At 33.1% G+C, this 19,380-nt stretch overlaps 1 protein-coding gene across 3 annotated transcripts in view; it reads left to right on the top strand.

Annotated features, from left to right (window-relative positions):
* OXR1 (oxidation resistance 1) overlaps nucleotides 1-19,380 on the top strand; it is a 447,043-nt gene that overhangs the window by 372,781 nt on the left and 54,882 nt on the right. For all 3 annotated transcript variants that reach the window (XM_024756318.1, XM_024756317.1, XM_024756319.1), the window contains 3 exons: nucleotides 1,369-1,482; nucleotides 8,290-8,442; nucleotides 17,185-17,369. In XM_024756318.1, coding sequence (XP_024612086.1) covers nucleotides 1,369-1,482; nucleotides 8,290-8,442; nucleotides 17,185-17,369 — 452 coding nt within the window. The remainder of the gene's footprint in view (nucleotides 1-1,368; nucleotides 1,483-8,289; nucleotides 8,443-17,184; nucleotides 17,370-19,380) is intronic.

The following is a 19,380-nucleotide window of genomic DNA, read 5'->3' as shown; positions in this document are numbered from 1 at the left end:
TTTAAGACAGAAAGTATCCATTGCAATACAGTTAATTTAAGAAGAGTAATTTTATGCGCACTTTGAACAAATCACATTGGTTCTAGAAGAGAAAATTAAATGTCACTTATATCCATGTGAATTTTTCTTAATACATATTGAAAATAACTGTTGTCTTTTCAAATATAGTTTTAAAGAACTTTAAAAAATACTCAAAGCAGTACATGTACCTGATAAAAAATTCAAACTTTTTTAAAGGTAGTTTATCTCAGACTTACAGTTTCCTTTTCCAGAAGCAACCACAGTTACCAATATGTATCCCCTTCCAAAAATATTCTAGCCTTTCTTTCTTCTTTAAAAAAAATAAATAACTTTGATTCTGGAAAAATGTTCTGTTGAAGCATAACTCAATCTCAGACTTTTTCATGTATGTAAAGTATTGCACTCTATTAATATATAGGCATGCCTTGGAAATATTGTGGATTTGGTTCCAGACCACTGCAGTAAAGCAGATATCACAATAAAGCGAGTCATAGAATTATTTGGTTTCCTAGTGTGTATAAAAGTTATATTTATACTACACTGTAGTCTGCTTAAAAAAAAAAAAAAAAAAAAAGTACATACCTTAATTTAAAAGTACTTTATTGCTAAAAAATGGTAACCATCATCTGAGCTTTCAGAGAGTCATAATCTTTTTGCAGCAGTCACTGATCACAGATCACCATAACAAATATAATAATAATGAAAAGTTTGAAATATTGGAAGAATCACCAAAATGTAACCCAGAGACAGGAAGTGAGCAAATGCAGTCGAAAAATGGCGCTGATAGACTTGCTTGACACAGGGTTGCCACAGTCTTTCAGTTTGTAAAAAACGCAATATCTGCGAAGTCCAGTAAGATGACACAGTAGAACGACATGTGCCTGTATTATGGTTTAACCAAGCACAGTAGGCTTTAGACTTTCTACTTTTTTGCTATGTAAACATTGCTCTAGGAAACATTCTTGTTTGTTTCTCTTTTTCTTTATATGCACGTATGTCTATAAATTCAAGTCCTAGAAGTAAAATGGCTCAGTTAAAGGATATGTGCATTTTAAGTTTTGCTGGCTGTTGACAAATTGTCCTTTAAGGGGAACACCCATAATTTTTAAGAATTACTGTTTCCCTTCACTGTTGCCCACGGTTTGTGTTATCAAACTTATCTAAATTAAATATCTTTTTAAAAATTTTGTTACAGTTATTTCGGTAATAAACATTCTTTTAATCTGAAGGTTTTAATTTTTAAAATTTATTTCTGAAGGTCATTGTTAATGGTGCTCGCTTAGAGAATACCATCTGATTATTAATATTTTAGTTTGACTAAATCTTTATGTGAATATTTTCTTCCAGGTTTTATATGTTCCTGATCCTGAATATGTCTCCAGTGTTGAGAGCTCCCCGTCTCTAAGCCCCATAAGTCCTTTGTCACCAACATCATCCGAGGCTGAACTTGATAAGACCACTGTAAGTTTCCCTTCTTTTCAAAGCTATCAAGAAATGTCACTGTATTTGTATATATCACCATTTTTTTAATCCTACTTTGCCTATGGCTTGAACGAAATTTTACCTTTTTAGTTTGTTAATTAAATTTGTAAATCCCGGTTTTTAAAGTGAAACATTCTTATTAAATCAGACAGCTTAAATTGATTACTGTTGGTGGTAGTAGTAATCCAAAGATATTCATCAGCCCTTTTATGAATATCATATAATAATTTAACTAAGAAAGGAATTTTACTTAACAAACATGAGTATATCATGATAGGAAGTGGGGCACGAACCCGTGTCCCCTGCATCGGCAGGCGGACTCTCAACCACTGTGCCACGAGGGAAGCCCCCAGTTTGATTTTTATTTGAGTTTCTGTGAATGTTTATATAATACTTAAAACTCTTGAGTTCATTATTGGCACACTTTAAAAAAATAATTTATGGGGACTTCCCTGGCAATCCAGTGGTTAAGACTACACACTTCCACTGCAGGGGGCGTGGGTTCGATCCCTGGTCGGGGAGCTAAGATCCCACATGCTGCACAGCACTGCCAAAGAAAAAAAAAAATTATTATCTTAGTTGTTCTTCAGAATATTAATTCGGAGTAACTAATAGTATATTAATTTATCTAGCATTTTAAAGGAATAGATGTTCTATATGTTACATTTTACAAATGAATTCCGAGGAAAAAAACTTTAATAATTTTGATTAAAATTCCTCTGACAGGAATTATGTTTTTTGTGCCTTTCCTGTGTAAATTAATACTAATCATAATTTCCCATTTTCATAATGACCCAGTGATTATGTTTACATGTAAAAGGTTATTTCTCCATTAACTGGCTAGACTCCTGTGAGAGATTCTTCTGTGTTGCTGTGCTGATTTTAGGAGACATCCTTTTCTCTGCCCCAATTTGCACTCAAAGTTTAGGATACCAAATGGCATACTGGTAACAAAACACAAATTATTAATGTTAACTTGCCTATAAATTATTAGGAATTATTAGTTTCTAAGCTGTAGTATTAGACTAGTTCCACTTCTCTCATGGAGTAAAGGACATGATATTATTAATAGGTATTTGTCTCCTTGCCTAGGGACTTTTTTCTGTGTGTTTGTGGTGAGAGAGAGAGGGAGGGAGGGAGAAAGGGGGTCTTTTTCAAATGTTTTATTTGCTGGCTATCTTGTAAAAATGACAACTACTTTAGAATACAGCTACATGAAAGGAATATATTACATTTATTCTCATCACTGACGAAAATGGAAGTCAGTTTCTAATGATACTGGACCAAACGGTTACTGGACCTTTTTGAACATGGCCATGCCATTGTCCCATGGGACTTAACAGATACATTCATAAGGGGCAATGACAAAGGAGGGCAGTGTAGCCTTCGGTTAATTTAGCTTGTGTTCCATACCCTAAAGCAAAATTGTGAAAAGCTAGACTACTTACCTGAATTAGGATTCCAACGTGGATAGTCTGAGTCCAGAGCCCATGTTTTTTTACTAGCACTTTATAGCTGGAAATTGATAGCTCAGACACTACTATCGATCAGTAAATAATTGGACCCAACCCAAAAAGATAAGTAATATTCAATCATTGTGAGTGTAGTAAAACCTGTCACTTTTGCACTGTCATTTTGTAAAATTTTTTTAATCTAACATTCTTTTGTAAATATAAAAACCTCTTGTTTATCTCCTTTGATTTCTCCTCTCTGCATCTTAAATTTATTTATTATGCTAATGCCATTTTAGGCTAGAACTACTAGTGTGATAAATTTAGGATGGAATTCAGAGGAAAAAAAATTTTAAATAAATAATATGGAAAAGTGAAATGGTTTTAAATAGTTTTTAATTTCTGCTTATGTTACTATACTCCACTGAAAGATGGGCTAGCAGATAGTTGTATTCTCTTTAATATAAAACACTCTTTAGTATACTCTAATAAATCTAAAGGATAATAAGAAAAGTAGAGTACTTATAATGTAAGAAAATATAATTTTGAAAAAAATACTACTAAGAGATTCTATGGAAGGCCTAGAAGGTCTTACAGGAGAAAATATATAAAGCATTAATAGAGTTTAGGCACATTAAAAGCTTCTTTTTAAGCATAGGCAATTATTCTGCTACAGTTACTATTAACATTTAAAAAGTACTTACTATGCATTTATTAATGAGGAAACTAAGGCATAGAGAGAATGAGTAATTTACACAAGGTCACATACTGAATGAGTGGTAGAGCTGAGATTTAAACCCTGACAGTCTACATCCAGGTTTTGTGTTATATTCTTGACCACTTTTTGAACTAATTGATGAAAGGGTAAGGATTAGCAGTACAGATTCTCTGTGACTGAGACATACAATCTAAAATTAAAATATATGTGTCCCAAATTGTAGAAACTAGAAAGTTTGTAGTAAAGAGCTATGTGGAAGTAATGTAGCAAATTTTTGCTTACCAAAGCAAAAATAAAAGTAAAGCAGATAATCGGAAGTATTGCTTAAAATGATTAAAAGGTGAACAAAAGCATTGCTTTTTTTTTCTCAATATTTAAGATTCTCTGGACTTTTAAGTATGTTGTTCTTCTGTTTATGTAACTTAAAAAATTATTATTTGCCTGTATTAATTTCCTAGGATTGCTGTAACAAAGGATTACAGAATGGGTGGTTTAAATCAGAAACTTACCTCACAGTTCTGGAGGCTAGATGTCTGGAATCAAGATGTTGGCAAGCACCTTGTGGGGGAGGATCCTTCCTTGCCTCTTCTAGCATTGGGTGTTGGCCCACAATCCTTGTCATTCCTTGTCTTGTTGGACAGATTACTCCAGTTTCTGCCTTTGTAGTCACATGGCTGTCTTCTCCTTGTGTGTTTGTGTCTTCACATAGTGGTCTCCTCTTCAGATAAGGAAACCAATTAAATTGGATTAAGGGTCCACTCTACTCCTCCTGTGTGACTTCAGCTTAACTCACTTCATCTGTGAAAAGCTGATTTCCAAATAAGGTCACATTCTGAGGTAGGGGGTTCGGACTTCAGCATATCTTCTTGGGTGACACAGTGAAGTGTCATAATGTTGCCTTTTATAAAATTTCAAGAGAACCACATTGTTTAGTCAGGGAACTTCAGAAGGTTTTCTAGCTCTAGTCAAGTAAGATTTTTTTAAAAAAGACATTCAGTGACTATTCTCTTTACATATAGATGAGAAAATATATAAAAGAGTGATGTTAATTTCTTACAGGGTTTTGGGGATCTTGAGAATATTTGTGAAATCTAATAAAATAAACCTCCCTCTATCTTAATTATACTAATCACATAATTCATTGACATCCTGAACTTATATACCTGAAAACAGACATTAAAGTAATAGCACACATGCAAGAAGTTAAAAAAATTTTAGTTAGAAATATCAATATAGTTTGAAGAGATTAAATATAGCATATGCTTCAAAAATTGTTCTCACATTTTCCATTTTCCACCTCCTTCCCCTCTCTCTCTGTGTATAATATTATATATTTAAACTTAAAATAAATTTAAAATCACTAAAATATATGATATATAAAATATATTTTATCTGATATATAATATATAAATTATGATTTTAAATTTCATGCTTTTAAACCTAAATTTTCATATGTAAGTATATATACTTTATTATATAATAAACATAAGCTTATATATTACATATTATATTAAAATAAAGTTAAACAACTATAAATGCTGTATGTATAAATAACACATGAATTATATGTTACCTATATATTGTATAATATAATTTAGCTTTGGTGCTTTTAAACTTAAATACCAGCAGTTTATTAGGGAATTATAATTTTTTAATATGTACTTTTCAAATGATGGTTCTATAATTATACCTTAGTCTTACATTCTTAGAACAAAATTTTATATTTGAAATATGTGAAAACATAAAACTTCATAGTACGACTTTGTATTTATATAGATTTTTAGGAAAGCATTTCTTTATATAGAAGAAATCTCTGTATTTGTCATATCACAAATAAATAGTTAAATTACTGGGTAAGAGTTTTCTTCTAGCTTCTGAAAGCAAGCATTGTTCTCATAATTAGAATTTAAAAATTGATCCTTCTTTGCTTTTTAACCTGGTTGCTAAAAAGCTCAGTGCCAGATCCAAAACTCCAAGTGCAACACTTAAAATTGCATTTTATTTTTTCTTCACTCTGATATTTTTATTTTTTATTTGTATTGTATTTTATTCTGTATGTTTGTTTTAAGAGCCTCAAATTCTTGAGAAGTGGAGTTTAAATAAATTCTAAGAGTGATAGTTAAACATAACAATTTATAGGAAGTAAATGGTACCCATCATATTTATTGGATTGAGTGAAGAAGCATAATATTCACTGCTTTAAAAATAAACATTTTATTTTAGATTATATATTATATATGTTGTATGAAATAAACATAAATGTTGGTATTTCTGTGCCTGTATGGTTTTTCCTTCTCAAATTTTGTATGCCTTACCTACATGTTACCAGAGAACATTTCTATGTATTTTCAATCACTAAAGAACAAAAACTCCATAAAGCCAAGGCAACATGGGAAAAGGAGAGTTTGGAGTTGCTAATTAGCTTATGGTAGTGATTTATAATAATACTCTACAAATGATATAATATTTAATCATATTGTACAAAAAAGATGACCGTAAGTCAACCTTTTTGGGTCACTTGTCATAGCATTGCTTTCCTTTTGCACATTTGAACAATTGAGGTGGCAATTGAGGCTTGATAAATAAATGTTTATAATCCTATATTTTTAAGGACCTTTCCATCCCTAGTGGCAAAAACAAAATTGCACAAAGAAGCTTCAGAAAGCGCTCAAATAAGCTTATTCAAATCACCTTATTAAGAAACAGAATCTGTAAATTCACAGAGATATGGAGATACTGATACTTTGGATCATGTACATGTATGTAAGTTAAAATGAGGTCTGATTATGATTTCTCTAAACAACTTTGATCTCTTTTAAAGAAATACTCTTTTGTGCTATACTTTGAGCATTTGTTAAGCTAATCTCATGTATTCTTTTTAATAGGATTACTTTGACAAGTTGGGATTGCTATTGATACTGAGTTGTAGAATTTGAGACTTTGAGGGAACCTCAGAGATCATGTTCTATGAGGTGTATGTTTAAGGAAAATATTTGACAATGTACCCTGATACAGTTTCTGTGAATAATATGGTTATTTAGTAGATACTGTTGTCACCTGATTTGGGAGTAACTGAACAGTCAGACAAAATTTGTGTATTGCTTTGTGCCAGTTTGCAGGGGGCCCTGTGATGGCTCTGTATTGGCTTTTTTTTTTCCCCTCTGCACACAATCCTGTAGAAGAATGTTTGAAATGGAAAGCATATAGTAGTGCAGTTAAGCTCACTAGTTCATGTGTTGGCAACATGGGTTTTCATCTCAGCTTCATCTTACTCATTGGGCAAGTTACTGAATTTGGACAAGCATACGTTTCCTTAAAAATTAAGGTAATAGTATATACCTTATGAGTGATTTGAAAATGAAATGGTCTTTATAATATACTTAAATATAAAGGTATTCATAAATATCAATTAATATTATTAATGTCCCTTATTTAATTATCTGTGCTAAATGAATTTATATATGGTATAAAACTCTTAGATACAGTAACTACCAGAGACAGCAGGATGAATGTAAAGTTATTAGTTTGTATCACAAAATGAAAAGATTGATAATAATGCTATAACAGTATCATGCAGCTGTTAAAATATAATTCCATTTTAGGTTTTTTAAAAATATAATTATATCAAATGTAGCTGTTTTGCAGTGTTCTGAACTGGTCTACCTTCAAAAAATGTCTGTTGAGTATCTCCCCAAGTGCTTGGGATTCAGCCCTATATTTTAGGAAGGGTATATGAAATTTAGAAAGGAAGTCTACAAATTCTGTCCTATATAGGACAGAATTGAAGGAATTAGATCCATTTATTAGAGTAGAAAAAGTTATGTTAAAATTTGATAGTTCTTTTCAAGTATCTCAAAGTCTGTGAGACTGAAGAGGAAGCAGTTTTGTTTATTATTTCAAAAGGGCAAATAATAACTATTAGGTATTAATTACAAAGTGGCAGATTTTAGTTCAAAGCTCTGAAGAACCTTGCTACTATGAAAACTATTATATAAGGCATTGTGCATTTACTTATAAGGTATGAAATGCCTCTGTGGAGGTATTTAAAACAAAGATTAAAAGGCGTCTGTCTAACCTTCCTACATTTGTACAGAATATTGAACTTTGGGAAAACTATGAGTTCTGTGAACTTGGATAGAAAAAATTTTAAGTGAAATCTAACATTTTTAAAGATTAAGAATATAAGCAGCAAACTATAGAAAAGCACCAGGGATACCTGTGACTTTGTCCCCAATAGAACTCACATATTTTCAGTTCTTTTTTTTATGGTACGCGGGCCTCTCACTGTTGTGGCCCCTCCCGCTGCAGAGCACAGGCTCCAGACGCGCAGGCTCAGCGGCCGTGGCTCACGGGCCTAGCCACTCCGCGGCCTGTGGGATCCTCCCGGACTGGGGCACGAACCTGTGTCCCCTGCATCGGCAGGCGGACTCTCAACCATTGCGCCACCAGGGAAGCCGTCTTTCCCATATTTTTTTACATAAAAACGTTTTGAGCTGTTCTACAGAATGTGATGAGAAGGAAGAACACTTACTGGGGAGAGCTATGCATTTGCATTTAACAATGTGCTTAGTTTTATTTAGTCCTCTGAAGTGTCTTTATCTTTTTTTTTTTTTAAAGAATCCTGATGTAGTCCACCCGAAAGAAGAAACTCTCTCATCTGCTTTTACTGGTATTCGACCTGCACGAGTTGTATCTTCAACTTCTGAGGAGGAAGAAGCATTTACTGAGAAATTTCTTAAAATTAATTGCAGATATATTACCAGTGGCAAGGTAATGGATAAAACTTTAGAAAAAACTTTTAATCATTTTTTATTTATTACTAAAATATGACAGTTTTGCATTTACATTTTTAGTCATCAGCATCAGCACGTGATGATCAATTTAAAATCATCTTGTGAAATAGGCAGTCCTATTCCTTCTTCACAGGAAAAAAAACTTTCAGAAAAGGTTAACAAGTCCAGGGTTTCTCTATCCTGGCTAGAATTCAAACCCAGTTTGAATCTGTGTTTTATCTACCATACGTTGCTGCTTTTCTAAAGCAGAGAACTTCTAGTCTGCAAAGGGAATTATAGTAAAGTACAGTAGTAGTCAAAATAAACTCCAGGTGTTGCAAAGAAAGTAATTATAGTATGATACCCACTTGAGAAGTCACACGTGAGAACCATTTCTTTATAGTCGTAATTCATAAATTATGGGTATTTGAAATAGGTGTTTAGTGCTATAAATTTCCCCCTATGTACTGTTTTAACTGAATCCACAGTCTTGATATGTTGTATTTTCATTTTCTTTCAGTTCCTAATACTTTCTCTTTATTTCTTTTTTGGCCCATGGAATATTTAGAAGTTTCTTAGTTTCCAAATATTTGGTATTTTTCAAGATATCTTTCTGTTACTGATTTCTGTTGTTTTTCCATGTGGTTAGAGAGCATACTACTATTTGTAGGCTTAACGTTTAATGGTGCAGAATGTATTACATCTTGATATGTGTTACATGTGCACTTTGAAAGAATGTGTATTCTGCTGTTGTTGGGAGAAATAGTTTATAAATGTCAATTAAATCAAGTTGAGTGTTACTGTTGATCTTCTGTCTTTTTGTTCTATCAATTATTGACAGAAGGATGTTGAAATACCTCTATAATTGTGGGTTTGTCTATTTCCCCTTCTAGTTCTATCAGTTTTTTTGTGTGTATTTTGAAACTCTGTGGTTAGGTATAAAAATGTTTTGGATTCTAATATTGTCTTGATGAATGGACTTGTTTAATTATGAAAGACTATTCTTGGTAAAACTCTTTGCTATGAAATCTGCTTTGATGGACACAAATGTAGTCACTTAGCTTCTGTTCAGTTAGTGTTAACTTGATTTATCTCTTCCATTTTTCTACTTTGAGACTGTGTCTTACACTTAAAGTGGGTTTCCATAGTTTACATCAGAACTCACTCTTTGTGTCATACATTCTATGGGTTTTGAGAAATGTATGATGACATGTATCCACCATTACAGTATCATGCAAAATAGTTTCATTGTCTCCCAAATCCTCTGTGCTCTGTCTGTTCATCCATCCCTTCCTCTGGACCCCTGGAAACTACTGATCTTTTTTCTGTCTCCATAGTTTTGCCTTTTACAGAGTGTCATGCAGTTAGAATCATAAAGTATGATTGAATGATTACAGAGTGGTTTCTTTCACTTAGCAGTATGCATTTAAGAGCCTTCCATATCTTTCATGGCTTGACAGCTCATTTGTTTTTATCGCTGTGAATATACAGTACAACAGTTTATCCATTCACCTACTGAAGGGCATCTTGGTTGCTTCCAAGTTTGGACACTTATGAAGATAGATGCTATAAACATTAATATGCAGGTTTTGTATACGTTTTTATTTCCTTTGGTTGAATACTAAGACATGTGATCGTTAGATCATGTGGTAAGACTGTGTTTAGCTCTGTAGGAAACTACCAAACTTCCTTCCAAAAGTGGCTGTGTTATTTTCCATTCCTGCCAGCAGTCACTGAGAGTTGCTGTTTCTCCACATCCTTACCAGCATTCACCGTGGCCAGTGTTTTAGATTTTAGTTATGCTTATTGGTCTTTAGTGATAACTCATTTAATTTACATTTCCCTAATGACTTATGATACTGAGCATCTTTTCATTTGCTTATTTGCTATTCATATAGCTTTGGTATTTTCTTTACTTTTTAAAGATATTTTCACTGGGCATAGAATTTTAGGTTGACAGGGTTTTCTTTTCCTTTCAGAACTTTAAAGATGTTTCTTTCAAATCTCTACTGTTTTCTGGCTTGCACTGTTTCTGAAGAGAAGTCTTCTATTATTTTTGTGTTTGGTGTGCTGTATAAAATATATATTTTTCTTTGTTTGCATTTAAGATGATGTCTTTATCACTGATTTTGAGCAAGTTGATTTTTTTTTAATTTTATTGTTATTATTTTTTTACATATATATTCTTTTTAAAATTCTTTTCCCATTTAGGTTATTACAGAATATTGAGCAGAGTTCCCTGTGGTATACAGTGTTGGTTATCTATTTTAAATATAGTACAGATCACTTCCAAACTCCCCGTCTACCCCTCCCTCCCCACCTTCCCCCCCCGGTAACCATAAGTTTGTTCTCTATGTCTGTGAGTCTGTTCTGTTTTGTAAATAAGTTCATTTGTATCTTTTTAGATTCCGCATATAAGCAATATATATTTGTTTTCTATGGGTTTTGAGAAATGTATGATGACATGTATCCACCATTACAGTATCATGCAAAATAGTTTCATTGTCTCCCAAATCCTCTGTGCTCTGTCTGTTCATCCATCCCTTCCTCTGGACCCCTGGAAACTACTGATCTTTTTTCTGTCTCCATAGTTTTGCCTTTTACAGAGTGTCATGCAGTTAGAATCATAAAGTATGATTGAATGATTACAGAGTGGTTTCTTTCACTTAGCAGTATGCATTTAAGAGCCTTCCATATCTTTCATGGCTTGACAGCTCATTTGTTTTTATCGCTGTGAATATACAGTACAACAGTTTATCCATTCACCTACTGAAGGGCATCTTGGTTGCTTCCAAGTTTGGACACTTATGAAGATAGATGCTATAAACATTAATATGCAGGTTTTGTATACGTTTTTATTTCCTTTGGTTGAATACTAAGACATGTGATCGTTAGATCATGTGGTAAGACTGTGTTTAGCTCTGTAGGAAACTACCAAACTTCCTTCCAAAAGTGGCTGTGTTATTTTCCATTCCTGCCAGCAGTCACTGAGAGTTGCTGTTTCTCCACATCCTTACCAGCATTCACCGTGGCCAGTGTTTTAGATTTTAGTTATGCTTATTGGTCTTTAGTGATAACTCATTTAATTTACATTTCCCTAATGACTTATGATACTGAGCATCTTTTCATTTGCTTATTTGCTATTCATATAGCTTTGGTATTTTCTTTACTTTTTAAAGATATTTTCACTGGGCATAGAATTTTAGGTTGACAGGGTTTTCTTTTCCTTTCAGAACTTTAAAGATGTTTCTTTCAAATCTCTACTGTTTTCTGGCTTGCACTGTTTCTGAAGAGAAGTCTTCTATTATTTTTGTGTTTGGTGTGCTGTATAAAATATATATTTTTCTTTGTTTGCATTTAAGATGATGTCTTTATCACTGATTTTGAGCAAGTTGATTTTTTTTTAATTTTATTGTTATTATTTTTTTACATATATATTCTTTTTAAAATTCTTTTCCCATTTAGGTTATTACAGAATATTGAGCAGAGTTCCCTGTGGTATACAGTGTTGGTTATCTATTTTAAATATAGTACAGATCACTTCCAAACTCCCCGTCTACCCCTCCCTCCCCACCTTCCCCCCCCGGTAACCATAAGTTTGTTCTCTATGTCTGTGAGTCTGTTCTGTTTTGTAAATAAGTTCATTTGTATCTTTTTAGATTCCGCATATAAGCAATATATATTTGTCTTTCTCTGTCTGACTCACTTCACTTAGTATGATAATATCCAGGTCCGTCCATGTTGCTGCAGATGGCATTATTTCATTCTTTTTAATGGCTGAGTAATATTGCATTGTATATATGTACCACATTTTCTTTATCCATTCATCTGTTGATACACATTTAGGTTGCTTCCATGTCTTGGCTGTTGTAAACAGTGCTGCAGTGATCATTGGAGTGCTGCATGTATCTTTTCAAACCATGTTTTTCTCCAGATATATGCCCAGTAGTGGGATTGCTGGATCATATAGTAGTTCTGTTTTTACTTTTTTAAGGAACCTCCATACTGTTCTCCATAGTGCCAATTTACATTCCCACCAACAGTGTAGGAGGGTTCCCTTTTCTCCATACCCTCTCCAGCATTTACTGTTTGTAGATTTTTTTGATGATGGCCATTCTGACTGGTGTGAGGAGATATCTCACTGTAGTTTTGATTTGCATTTCTCTAATAATTAGCAATGTTGAGCATCTTTTCACGTGCCTTTGGCCATCTCTATGCCTGCTTTGGAGAAATGTCTGTTTAGGTCTTCTGCCCATTTTTTGATTAGGTTGTTTGTTTTTTTGATATTGTTGAGCAGTTTAATTATGATGTGCCTTGGTGTGTGTTTCATATTTGTTTTCCTTGGGGTTTGTTCAGCTTCTTGGATCTGTAGGTTTATAGTTTTCATCAAATTTGAAAAATTTTTGGCCATATTTCTTCAAATGTTTTTTCTCCCCCATTCTCTCCTCTTCTTTGGAAACCCCAGTTATGCATATTTTAGGTTGCTTGATGTTGTGCTTCATAGCTTACTGATACTCTGCTCTTTTTTTTCCTCGCTCTCCATTTTGGACAATTTCAATTGCTGTATCTGGAAGTTCAGTAATTTATTTTTCTGCCAAATCTAATCTGGTATTCTATCCAGTGTATTTTTCACCTCTAAGTTTAAACTGAGTCGCTTATGTCTTCCACATCCCTACTTAACACGCAAAATCTTCCTTCTATATTCTTGAATACATGGACTGTAGTTAAAATAATTGTTTTAATGTCTTTTCTACCAATTCTTTTCTCTCTTCCACTTTTGGGTTTGTTTCAGTTAATTGGTTTTTGTTACTGCTGTGAGCCATATTTTCCTGTTTGTTTGCATGCCTAGTAATTTTTAATTGGATACCAGATATTATGGATTTTATCTTGTTGGGTGCTGGATATTTTTGTATTTCTGTACATATTCTTGCGCATTTTTCTGTGACTTGGTTGTTTCTTGGAAACAGCTTCATCCTATCATGGCTTGCTTTTAAGTTTTGTTAGGCATGACCAGAACAGCTTTTAAGTCTAACTAGTTTTCCCCTTACTGAGACAATACCCTTCTGAGTATTGAGGTGCTGTAAATTACAAGGGTTTTTGCTCTGGTTGGTGAGAACACAAACTATTTCTGACTCTGTGGACTCTAGGGATTGTTTTCTCAGCTTCTTTTGAGTGCTTTTTTTCTCATCCTTGGATAGTTGCTTTCACACACGTGGCAATCAGTCCTCAGCTGGAACCTTGGAAAAGAATCCTCTGTAGATCTCCAAAGCTTTCTCAGTAGGGAGTGTTCTCTCCTTTCCTGTCTCTGTCTGTGGCCAGGAAACTCCACCCAGTGTGCTGGGGCATTTGTAGATCTCATCTTATTTGTTTCCCCTTATTCAGCATTATAGTATCGGAAAAGAGTTATTTCATGTATTTTATGTGTTTTAGTAGCTTTAAGCAGAATTAGTTCTTGGCTAGAAGCAAAATTTTAGTTGGAAGTATTTGAATAACAATTTTGTTTAAGAATCAAAGAAAAGATAAAGTCATTGGTAGGGTTAGGAATGGCTTGCACTGGTGTTCTTGAAACATAATCTCTTGTAAGAAAGTAAGCAGGAAAAGATGCTTTCTCATACAAGTCATCTTCTTTCTTCTTCTTACAGGTTGATTGTAGTAAAGATTATTTATATAAAATTATGGAAATTTATCAACAATTATTGTAATGGTTAAATTACTGTGGACTTAAGACTGAAAAAAAAATCAGTACAAGCTTTTATTTCTCCTGAGATGAGTTCCCAAATCATAATCTTTTATCTTTTAGTATTTACAGAAATATTGAAATATAAGTGGTAACTTTTCTTTTAGAAATAGACTTTATTTTCTAATAGAAATAATTCCTTCTTGGAAGATTAGTCAAATAATTGCACATAAGGAATTGGAAGTTACTAATACTAAAGGGAAGTAGGTGCTTAAAGTTTCTGAAGGTCATGTGGATTAAGATATGGTAATTGGAAATCTCTTAGTTACAGTATGCTCTTGCTCCTGAAAATATGTCTACATTTATGAAACAGTATTTAAAAAGAATGAAGTGCTAATGGTTTAGTATGAGTTTATGATTTCAGATTTGATCTTGGTCAAATGAATTTGAGAGGCTACTTTCTAAAGAGATTTTTGTGAATTTTGTGTTGTGGTGTTTCTCATGGCTGTCTCTTTTGATTTATGGAGACACCTGACATCTCACAGAATACCTCAGAGAGCTCCAGCTAAAGGCAGAGGGAAAGAAGCTTGAAGAATATATCAGTGCATCCTTCAGTAGTAGCAAATAAGGGTGAATTCCTGGAATATAACACTAGCAAATTGATCATTCCAGTGTTAAGCTATAGGGCTTCAAGCCCCTTGTAATCCAAGTATAGAAGTACGGTTTTGAGAGACCTTTCAAATGGTTTCTATAATTACACTACTAAGATTATAGTATTCATGTGTATAGTGAATTAAAGTATTATTATAACACTGGGCCTTTTCTATAATACCTAGTAATCATTGTCTTTAATGAAAATCCTCTAAAGCAGAAGATGTAGTGTTATGCCAGTGGACCAAATATTATATCATCATTTAAAACTAATGCTCAGATGAAATTTATGAAATCAAGAATGACCTGAAGTCTTTCAGAGAACCTGAAGTTTGCTCTCCTTAATCCTTACTGATTGTTTGGTTTCATTTCTCAAATAACTTGCTTGTAGACGTGGTGAGATTAGAGGAAGGTATTAAAGATTGGAAATCTTACAGCTTTTTTATATTGTATATACTCTACTCTTGATTATTTATTTCTTGGATTATCCCTGGCAGTTGTAAATGTCCCTGCAACATATTTTATCATCACTCATTGATTTCAGTTGGCATGTGATCCAGGAATACATAATGTATATGAATCTGTTTAAAATATTGATCAAGGGGTGGGAGGGAAACGCAAAAGGGAGGGGGTATGGGGATATATGTATACATATAGCTGATTCACTTTGTTATACAGGAGAAACTAACACAACATGGTAAAGCAATTATACTCCAATAAAGATATTAAAAAACAATAAAATAAAATATTGATCAAAAGATGATTAGGCTATGGTTTACATAAAGTTCCTCCTTATTTAGGAGGTCCATGGTCTGAACTAAAAGAAATACTAGTCAGAGTTTGAGATTGATTCCCTTTCCTCCACCAAAATGCACACACACACACGTATTCTTCTCTCCAGTATTGCATGCAGTTACTGTAAATAATAAGCGTATTTTATAATCTCGAACATTGGCAATAACTTTTTTTCGTTTGTGATTGGGTGACCATTTTTAGTAGGATTTTTCTTTTTATTTTTTTGTTTCTAAAGTTAGTGTCTGTCATAACTTAAGTTTTACATTCTTAAAGTTAAATCAGATAAATTCACAGAGCTGAATATGGACTTGGAAGGAGGGTGTGATACCAAATCAAGCAATATTTAAGTTTTTCTATTGGTATCTTCAGAAAAAAAAGACAACTTTGAAGTAATTATTTGGTTTAGTTTTAGAATTCTGTCTGGCTCTTTATTTTTATTCTTACAGGATGTAGTGGAATGGGAGTTTGAAAATGGGATTAAGAAAGAATATACATAACTGAATAACTTTACTGTACAGCAAAAATTAACACAACATTGTAAATTAACTATACTTCAATAAAAATAAATAAAATAAATAGGATTAAGGAATATTTGGTACTTGAGTTGAAGTGATTATTGTTTGTAACTCAAATGTGAAAAGATTATAGTAAAAAGCATGGACTGCTTGGATTTTGGATCTTGGTCCTGCCACTTACTAGTTAGCTATGTTATTTATTAGTTAGGACAAATTGCCTAGCCTCTCTCAATTTTAATTTCCCCACCTGTATTCTCATCTCAGAGCTATAATTGAACAATAATATATATAAATGAACAATAATATATATAAAGCATGATACATACAAAGCATTCAAGAAACATTAGCTAATATTAGTGGGATCAGCTTCTTAAGTACTTATGTTTGCTCATTTGTAAGATGAGAGGGTTGGACTCTTTATATTTGTATCACTATTTGTATAAATATATTTAAAATTTCATAGCTTTTCATGATTAAAATAATTACTGTATGCCTTAGAAGTAATCTAATCTAATTAATTTTACAGATGAAGAAACAACCCCAGAGGCTTTGCTTGCCAGAGGTCACATAACTAGGCAGTAGCAGAATTGAGTGAAACGGAGATTTTTTTTTTTAAAGATATTTTAAACAGATTATACTATTTTCCTTTTATAATGGATTGAGTTGTCAGCACATTATTTATTAAACCTGCAGTGTGTGCATGAAACTATTTGATACCTGTAGTGACGGAAGAACACAGGAGGCTGTATGCAAGTTAATGTAAAACATGGCTCATGCCTTGAAGGACTTTACAATCCTTCTTATATTACTGAAGTTATCTTGCTGATATAACTCAGCATTTTACTGAGGCTGCAAATTTTAATTCCTGACTTGATTGATTGAAGGTGAATATGATATTCTTTGTATTTTGCCTCTGCTAACAAGGAGAATTTACTGGGAAAATTTGGGTGTTATTAAAAACATTTCCATGAGAATGCCATAGTGCTTGACTATACTACTTTTATATGTGGTAGGTGGCCTAACATCGGAAATAAAAATATCTAGAATAATTTTGAAAATTTAAACTTTGAAGTTTAAACATTATTTTCTTTTTTCATCTTAGGGCACAGTCAGCGGTGTGTTGCTAGTTACACCAAATAATATAATGTTTGATCCACATAAAACTGACCCCTTGGTTCAAGAGAATGGCTGTGAGGAATATGGCATCATGTGTCCAATGGAAGAGGTGATGTCAGCTGCAATGTACAAAGAAATTTTCGATAGCAAAATAAAGGAATCCTTGCCCATGTAAGAGTGATATTTATACTCCTTTGCAATTTTATTTCATCTAGATAGTTGACCCTGGTCTAATAACTCTGAAGTATTTTTTAATAGTTTTATTATAGCTGCTTTTCATTTTATAATTAATGAAACAGTAGTTTCATTAATGAATTAGTTTATTTATTAATGAGTTTATTAATTAATGAAAAGATTATTCTTACTGCACTAGGTTAGGAATTGTTTTAGATTTATATTTGTATATTTGGTCAGAGAACCTGATATTTAAAAGTAACCTATAGTACTCATTTAATTCAATGTTTACCAGCCCATTTTATTCAGGTAAATTCAAATTATTTTTATTAGTAATTTAAGGTAATATAAGTAATCATGGGTAGCTTTCAAATTTTCCTTAGAAGAGCCTGAAGAGTTGGGTGTGGGGTTTGGGGGAGGTCACATGAGCAAAGACCTGACATTAATAAAGCCAGAGCAGCTTTGTCGTTTATTGATTTATATGTTTGCACCCTTCTCTCAGAAAAGTATAAAACACAGGGAAGAAGACCCACAGATTGCACAAATTTAAAGAGTTAACCTTGGAATATACTGGTTAGGGAATTTGTGTGTTTCAGGTAACATAGATGTGAGGCTACAGGTCAGCATAGCCTTTGAAAGTAATGTGTTTAACTAAAAGAATAACAAAGAAAAGGGAAGGATAAGAAATAAAAGGAGAAGAAAATAAAAGACAGGTATACAAACAAAGGAAGGGAAGGACAAAAGAAGGAAATTGATATGTAATAGAAAAGAACTCCCCCATTCCTCCATACATGACTTTGTCAACAGTTTAAAAACTGGCTTCACTTTAACTGATACTGAGATTTCTATCCCTATAATAGCCCACAGGGATGATAATCGTTGTTTCAAAATTAACCCCTGTGAGACAGAACTACTTACAAAAGGGACAGAGGGCAAATTATTTTTGTTTCTGAGGCAGACTACATGAATTGTTAGAATACCTGTGGTAGAATAAAATCTTTTATTTAAACAGTCTCCATTATAACGGCCCCCCAGTAGATACTGTTTTGGCTTGGTAAACTCATCCTTAGAGGTGCAGATTATTCCTAGGATTGCCTCTACTGTTAGCTATTTAATATATCATCATCCAAAATCAGTCTCAGCAAGTAAAGATTATTGTGGCAGGTGGAGGGGTAAGACAAAGGTGAAGGAGTGAAGGATTAGATTAAAAGAGAAACAAGAAGAGTATATGTATGTATATGTTGCCAGTCATTGGTGGGATCCATTTTATCTTGCCCTGCTTTTCCATTTGTATTAGGATACTTTGGGATTCTATTATGTTGAATGATCCATAACTATTCTACACAGATGCTATAGGGCCCTTCCTCTTGTAAATCACTGTTTCATCATTCACAACATCACCTGGAAAGACCATCTATTTGATCCAAACCTTTAAAAAAGTTACTCCAGAAGAAATATCTTTCAGTGCTGCCTCGTGAATTGATTAAAAACAATATTTGGCAACAAGTCAGATAATGTCATGTGTGGTAAAAATGAGGTGTAAGATTTGATTGGTTTTCTTCTGTCGTAACTGCTTGGGAAGCTAACTGCAGAGGTATCGTGCAGGAGCTGTACTGAGCAATAGCAGCATCATTGACATAAAAAAATAAGGTTACAGCACTTACCTAAACCTATATGCTGTTAGGTTTACTTGACTTTATCTCATACCTAAGGGTCTTATTAAATCTACAGGTACAGTTTCTCAAAACTTTTGCCAAGTCCCAAGACCCTATGTATGCAGTTTTAGGGGCTCACCAGTAGATGACACTATTACACGTTTAATAACACAGATTAGATGCTTACATACATTTCTTAAGGTGAATCACTCAGTACAAGGGAAGCAGAGATAGGAACTGGACTTCAACTAATTAATACTTTTTTAAAAATAAATTTTACCTATCCTATGCACAATGAAAAGTATGCATATCATTATAAAAAATATCAAGTACTAGAATAAGAGGAACGGGGT

Source organism: Neophocaena asiaeorientalis, unplaced genomic scaffold (assembly GCF_003031525.2).
Source record: "Neophocaena asiaeorientalis asiaeorientalis breed wild unplaced genomic scaffold, Neophocaena_asiaeorientalis_V1.1 scaffold496, whole genome shotgun sequence".
Taxonomy (NCBI): Eukaryota; Metazoa; Chordata; class Mammalia; order Artiodactyla; family Phocoenidae; genus Neophocaena; species Neophocaena asiaeorientalis.
The sequence above is the reverse complement of the archived record's forward strand: the minus strand, read 5'-3'. Positions and strand labels throughout refer to the sequence as shown.